The following is a 6,374-nucleotide window of genomic DNA, read 5'->3' as shown; positions in this document are numbered from 1 at the left end:
TGACATATCATACGATGTATCATACGATGGGAAGGAGATAAGATAAAGAAAAAATGACCAGAAATCCATTGCGTCTGTAATAATAATAAATAACAAATCGCAAGATAATTTTGTGATTCTGTTTTACGTCTGTTATACTCAAAACTTCAAGAGGCACTTAGGCATAGTTTGATTTATCGCCTGAACGAAGGCAAATATTAAAGTGCCTGGAGATTTAATTTCTTACAATCTGTGGAGGTCCGAAGTCGTCGAATGTAATGTACAATATGCTGCAAGTGCCTTTAATCAGTTCTGTCTTAGAATCTGAATTGCAGTTGAAGTTCAGGGACCTGACAATTTGTTTGCATAATAAATGCATTTTTTGTTGTAAAAATCGTAGATTAATCAAATATGATCATTTTGGTCTGCATATTACTGGTATTTTTCTATTAAATGAATTGATCAGAGTGATGGACGTTTGCAAAATGTTAAATTGAATTTTTAAAATTTTGTGAAGTTTTCACATATTTCCCTTTTTTGCCTTGCCCTTTCAACAATACTTTCTTAGATAATTGAATTATGACAGGAGCAAAAAGAAGAATTCCATTAATTGAGATTATGATAAAGTATCTTTATGTTATGATGTATCATTTTTTTAGATAAACAAACAATAAATCTGGAAAAAAAATCATGTATATTTTCCCAGGATATTTTTTCACGTATTTAATATAAGAAATGCTCTTTTAAAAATGTATGTTGTTAAATAAAAAACCATATTGAAAGATGACAAAACCAAGCATTCTTCTTAAACATATCTGCACTACAGTCAAAACTTTAATTTAAAGAGAAATCACTTGCATTAATGCAAATAATGAAAATAATGATACACAATATAAATAATAAGTTTACTAGTTTCGTGGTCCGCTTGACCAATTAATATCTTACAATTAATTAAGGTTTTCAGTTGAGATAAAAAAGTCAATGGCACGAGTGGGATTCGAACCCACGATCTTCGGCTAGATACGCCGCTGCTCTACCACCTGAGCTATCGTGACCTCGATCCACTCGGACACTAGCTTCCCATCTCAACCTCGCCTTTTGAATTTTCCCTCCTTTTGGCCATTTTTCAAATGTTGTGTAATCGGATTGGATTCTCGGCGACAATTGAAAAATGGCAAACAGGAGGGAAAAGGCATATCTAGCCGAAGATCGTGGGTTCGAATCCCGCTCGTGCCATTGACTTTTTTATCTCAACTGAAATGCTTAATTAATTGTAATAAATAATAAGTGTGATGTTGATGACATACCTGTAGTTTGATCATTTTTTAAATGTTATTTCTGATGATTTAAGATGGCAGATTTACATTTCAGCAAAGAAATTTTACGTTGTAGCTAGGTTGTAGCTTGATAGACCAAAATGGTCAAAAACCACCAAAGAAATATAAGACCCCAACATGAAATCTCATAAATTAAGATATGATTTTATACTTCGTAATAAAGATTTCTCCATGCTGCCTAAGGATGATGAACCAGTAATTTGGTTGTTAACGAACATTTTAATTTGCCTACCTTCGCTAATTGTCAGACGCATTTTGGCTTTTCGCCATCTTCAGTGTGTCTCTGTTATGTCTGTGCGATCAAGTTTCTTTTATAAGATAAAGTGTGCCAGTGTTATCTTCATCCAACCTTTGGCGGATTAAGTCTGGGTTTTTTTATTGTTCCAGCAGTTGATTTGTAAAAAATTCAACGTCCAGTGCAGTAATCTAATTATAAAAAAATTATAAAGTTTCGGCTTGTTAATTATATCATGACTCATCTGATAATTAACAGCAAGGATAGGTAGACAAAAAGGAATAGAAATGACATAATTAAGAAACACTTTTGTCACACAGGTCATCAGAATGTTTTGCCAATATCAATTTTGCAACAATAAAAATATTTAATTTATTTTCTCATTAAGGCAAAAGTGCAGTAGCTCCAGTCCAAAAGTTTGCACAAAGCAGACTGAAAATGCCAAAGCGCATCTGACAGACAAACTCAGAGAGGATAAGCAGACCAAAATGAACAGAAATTACCAAACTAATAAATAATTAAGAAACACTTTTGTCACATAGTTCATCAAAAGGTCTGCCAATATCAATTCTGCTTGGAAAAAGTTATTTAATTAACATGTATTATCTCAGACCCTGTTTGGAGAATAAGTAAAAGTGCAGTAGCTCCATAGGTATGTCCAAAATTTGGCGCAAAGCAATATATTGCATAATTAAAATAAACCCAGTATTGAGTTGATTCGACTATAAAATATCGGAAAAATAGTGCGAATTAACAACCTCAAGTGTTTTTAATTTATTGACAGTTATTTCTTTAACTCTATCCACTATCTGTAAACAAATCTTTACAAGCTAATGAATACAATTGTTTCAGGGGGCCAAAAATTAGCACTTAAACAAAGTGGTTTCCATTGTAAAAAAAAATTTACTCTTGAGAAATATCGTCATTGATAAGATCGCAATAATTGTCATTTAAGAGCATGGATGCCACAAAAATGTTTATAAATCGACTGGACATCCATTGGAGTACAGTGTCAAATTTGCCATACAAAGGTATTGAACAAATTAAAAAAAAATGTTTTTTGAAAAACACTCAGTACTTTTGTTCATGTGTGTCACCAAAGTTTTTGGTAATTATATATACATTTTTTTTTTTTTTTAAGTAAACGAATTACATCCTGCAAATTTAAATTAGCTATTACTATTAATTTATTATTAATTGCATTTTGATTTTCAGGCCTAGGAGGAATCCTCGAATGGAAACCGTCTACAAACAAAGAAGTCAGCTTCGACAACCAAAAGTGGACTGTCGTCAGGGACAAATTTGGCAAATCGCATGTGGTCTTCTTACAACTACCGACCAAAATGGCAAAATTTCAAAGTCTTTATAAGGTCAATGCTGAAAATGAGGATTCCGTCAATTTCTACTTATATAACAGGTAAAATGATATTTCACTACTTTTTATGACTAGCTTTTTTCTATTATCTAGTATTAGCAATGAAAAAAAATACATTAATCTAATCAATTTTTAAATGTATTTTTTACTTGAAAATCACAGTGGTACTTATTACTAAAGTGTTTCTATATTTTCAATTTAGATAAGAAATTCGTCAAATAAATGTAAAAAAATTAATTAATCAATAAATGAAAGAATCTTTATAAGAATGTGATATTTTTTTAGGGATATGAAGAATGTTGGGCTCCCACTTAAAATAGGAAATTTTGATACCATTCTAAAAATAAAATGGAAACCTGAAAAGCCTCTAAAAATTATAGTCCATGGATATAAAGTAGATTATCTATCTGAAGGCATACAGAAAATGAAAAATAGTAAGCTAATATTAAAGTTGGAATAAGCAAAAAGTGAAAATTAACTTTTCATTAACGTTTAAATTTTTTCAGATATTTTAGACCGCGAGGATGCGAATATTATTTTGGTTGATTGGCAGGCGAAGGCGAGCAGCAGCTACTATCCGAATGCTGCCGCATGTACAAAAGACATAGGAGAAGATTTGGCCAAATTTATTGAATTCCTCGTCCGGACCAAAGTGAGTTTAGAAAACGTACACTTGATAGGGCACAGCCTCGGTGCTCACGTTTGCGGTTTTGCTGGACTGATGCTCAAAAAGAAATTAGGCCTCGTCGGAAGAATCACAGGTAAATAAAAATTATATCGTCATTGACGGGCAGTTTTAAAACTATGAAATTTCAGGCTTGGACCCAGCCCTGCCAAATTTCGGAGTGGCCGGAAATGATGGAAGGCTTGATAGTAGCGACGCGGAATTCGTCGATTGTATTCACACCTGCGGTGGACTGTGGGGCGTCTTAGAACCAATCTGCACATCAGACTTTTACCCGAATGGAGGCCGAGTAGTACAGCCAGGATGCCACTGGTACGACTTTGGTGAGTTGTCAATTGGCTTACAGTTTTATACATTTAAACAAGAAATTTAATTAGTTATCGTTAATAATTTTTACTACACAGGTGGTTGCAGCCATTCTAGAGCACATGAACTGTTCACTGAATCATTTATCACCGACCATGAATTCTCAGCTTACACCTGTCCAAGTTTAGCAGATGCGTTCGTCGTCAAATGTGTGAACGAAGGAGCGCTAATGGGCTATCCAGCATCAAAAAAGTATGATTTTGCATATAAAATAATTTACTTTTATAATTGAAAATTTATTTTGCAGTTGGAAAGGAATCTTCTATTTGGAAACAAACGGTGCTTTCCCTTTTTCAGCAAATCAGACAAATCATACAACGACAGTTTCCTAAATTTCTCAAACAACACAGCTGAACATGTGATAATTATTTATTTTTTGATAAATTTTGTAATACATTGTAAAACGAAATATATACAGTTTTTAATTTTTAATTTATTTTTACCATGTTATGAACGAATTAGAATTAGTACATCAAAAAAATAAACTGCCCAGTGCAAAAGGAGGGCTTGTTGCTGTCCTCAAATAAAACTTGCCTCTTGACCTATAATCAAATTTTATGCAATATTCATAACGTTAAGAAAATTTAATGTCTTACATTGGTGATGCATTTTCTCCCATGAAAGCTACTTCAGCCAGACAGTTGTTACTTACGAAATCTTGCCAAGTCTCACACTTTTTCGCCATGAATCCATATAAATTGAATATAGATTCTATATAATATCTGTATGATCTTCTATGTGTGCATACACCTGAAAATTTTCTATTATGTATTTTTTAATTTTGAAACGTTTGACGGGAAAACTGACCGATTTCGACTCCGCATCCTGGTTGAAGGGGGCCGCCTCCATTCGGATAAAAATCGACATGACCGATTGGCTTGTAGACTCCGAGGTAATAAACGCTTGTGTGTATCACGTCGACAAAGTTGGCATCTGTCTCATCGAGTCTGTAGTGGCCGTTGCCCAAAATTAACGGGCTCGCTGGGTCCATACCTAAAATCGTAAATGTCTCAAAACGATTATTGTCGCACAGGTGGGCATTTTTACCTGTGATTCTGGAGAGGTTTTGCCTCATGTGTTCCCCTGCCAGGCCTGCTATATGGGCACCCAGACTGTGCCCCAAGACATGTACGTTGGTGTAATCTGTGCCGATATCTTCTATGAGAAAATCGATCATCTTGGCGACATACGGACCTGGATGTTACATAAATAATTCATAAAAAGGAAAATGCTGACTTCACTGGTTTTTTCCTCTTACTATAAGTTGTAAAAACAAAAATAATAAAATAATTAACTTACCTATTGCATTAATTGAGAATCTTGCAATTAAATATGGGTTGTAGGAATAGGCAGACCAGTCGACTGCAATCACGTTGTAATCATGGGCACGCAAATATGCTGAAAAACCATCTTAAGTCAAGATTCCACTAGAAAGATTGATCACTAACCATTTTTGAGTTGCTCGCAGAAAAAGTTCTCCCCTGAGTTCAGCCAGCCATGAATCAATATTTTGGTCTTTTTCGTCAAATCGTAGTTTGAGTACATCACACTTGATACGCTACCATAAATCAATTTCTGTGCCTTCTCATTATACCTAAGCATAAACAACAATGTGTCATTGTCTCGTTAGTTGAAAGATAAACAAGAGAAAACCTTGTGTACAGCAAAAAATTGACATTAGATTGTGCATCAAACCAAAAAGAAGCGTTATCAATGTTCTTGTATTCTTTGATATCAGAAGTAAAAAACTGTGATGTACATTCTTTTCCATTAAAGCCTACAAGAGATAAAGAGTACAATCATATTGAGAATATGTTTAAGCTTAATACAAGTAGAAAAATTAGAAAATATATATAAAAACAACCTTTAATTATTAGTAGAATTAAGAGATGCCTGCAGTTCATGACTAGACGTTCTAGAGTACCTTTCTTATCTAGGTTTCTGTTTTGTGCTCTCCATTCTTTCAAACTGGTAACAATGAAGCTTGGAATTCAAATAGAGCGGCACATCAAAAGAAAACAGATTATGCTGTTAATGATTTGTGCCCACTATGAGCAACCGTTCTTCAATGGTGTTTTTTCGTTATCAAATTCTAAATAAACCTGTTTAATGTGTGCCACGCTTTTAATAATAGGGTGAATTTTTGTTTTAAAAATTACAAATTTAATAGACACAAAGAGGATACATCATGTAATTTTTTTTTAAAGAGTGTAAACTAAAAACTCTCATTTTTGATAGACTAAATTGATAAAAACCAATAATCAGTCTAAATTCTCTAATAATTTATTAAGGGATTTGTGACTTTGAAGACTTTTAAGACCTGTTGAACTACTTAAATAATCCTATAAGTACCTTTATCAATTAAAATATGAGGTCACTGTTATTTGTTTAGTATAC

The 6,374-nt window shown here is 33.4% G+C and overlaps 2 protein-coding genes across 2 annotated transcripts; one reads left to right on the top strand and one right to left on the bottom strand.

Annotated features, from left to right (window-relative positions):
- The first annotated feature begins 2,536 nt into the window (after positions 1 to 2,536).
- On the top strand, positions 2,537 to 4,409 carry LOC106665572 (lipase member I-like). Its single transcript, XM_014392067.2, has 7 exons — positions 2,537 to 2,659; positions 2,767 to 2,968; positions 3,212 to 3,360; positions 3,433 to 3,687; positions 3,743 to 3,934; positions 4,016 to 4,169; positions 4,225 to 4,409. The coding sequence occupies exons 1-7, from the start codon at positions 2,605 to 2,607 to the stop codon at positions 4,307 to 4,309; spliced, it is 1,092 nt and encodes a 363-aa protein (XP_014247553.1). The 5' UTR covers positions 2,537 to 2,604; the 3' UTR covers positions 4,310 to 4,409.
- Positions 4,410 to 4,430: 21 nt separating this feature from the next.
- Positions 4,431 to 5,990, bottom strand: LOC106665573 (pancreatic triacylglycerol lipase-like). Its single transcript, XM_014392068.2, has 8 exons — positions 5,842 to 5,990; positions 5,631 to 5,754; positions 5,426 to 5,571; positions 5,277 to 5,375; positions 5,025 to 5,171; positions 4,785 to 4,970; positions 4,574 to 4,727; positions 4,431 to 4,519 (listed from the first exon to the last, which is right to left on the bottom strand). Exons 1-8 carry the CDS (start codon positions 5,879 to 5,881, stop codon positions 4,450 to 4,452), a joined length of 966 nt encoding a protein of 321 aa, XP_014247554.1. The 5' UTR covers positions 5,882 to 5,990; the 3' UTR covers positions 4,431 to 4,449.
- Positions 5,991 to 6,374: the final 384 nt, after the last annotated feature.

Source organism: Cimex lectularius, unplaced genomic scaffold (assembly GCF_000648675.2).
Source record: "Cimex lectularius strain Harlan isolate CLEC.00 unplaced genomic scaffold, Clec_2.1 scaffold331, whole genome shotgun sequence".
NCBI lineage: Eukaryota > Metazoa > Arthropoda > Insecta > Hemiptera > Cimicidae > Cimex > Cimex lectularius.
This window is presented reverse-complemented; position numbering and strand designations above follow the sequence as displayed.

What these genes read in the sequence shown, in the direction of transcription:
- LOC106665573 (XM_014392068.2), bottom strand. Translation starts at nt 5,881, where the DNA reads ATGAACTGCAGGCATCTCTTAATTCTACTAATAATTAAAG. An exon ending in AAACCTCTCCAGAATCACAG is followed by an intron (nt 4,971 to 5,024) that starts GTAAAAATGCCC and finishes TTACGATTTTAG; the next exon opens with GTATGGACCCAGCGAGCCCG. An exon ending in GGAGAAAATGCATCACCAAT is followed by an intron (nt 4,520 to 4,573) that starts GTAAGACATTAA and finishes ATTTGATTATAG; the next exon opens with GTCAAGAGGCAAGTTTTATT.
- LOC106665572 (XM_014392067.2), top strand. Translation starts at nt 2,605, where the DNA reads ATGTTTTTTGAAAAACACTCAGTACTTTTGTTCATGTGTGTCACCAAA. An exon ending in CATACAGAAAATGAAAAATA is followed by an intron (nt 3,361 to 3,432) that starts GTAAGCTAATAT and finishes AAATTTTTTCAG; the next exon opens with ATATTTTAGACCGCGAGGAT. An exon ending in GGCTATCCAGCATCAAAAAA is followed by an intron (nt 4,170 to 4,224) that starts GTATGATTTTGC and finishes TTTATTTTGCAG; the next exon opens with TTGGAAAGGAATCTTCTATT.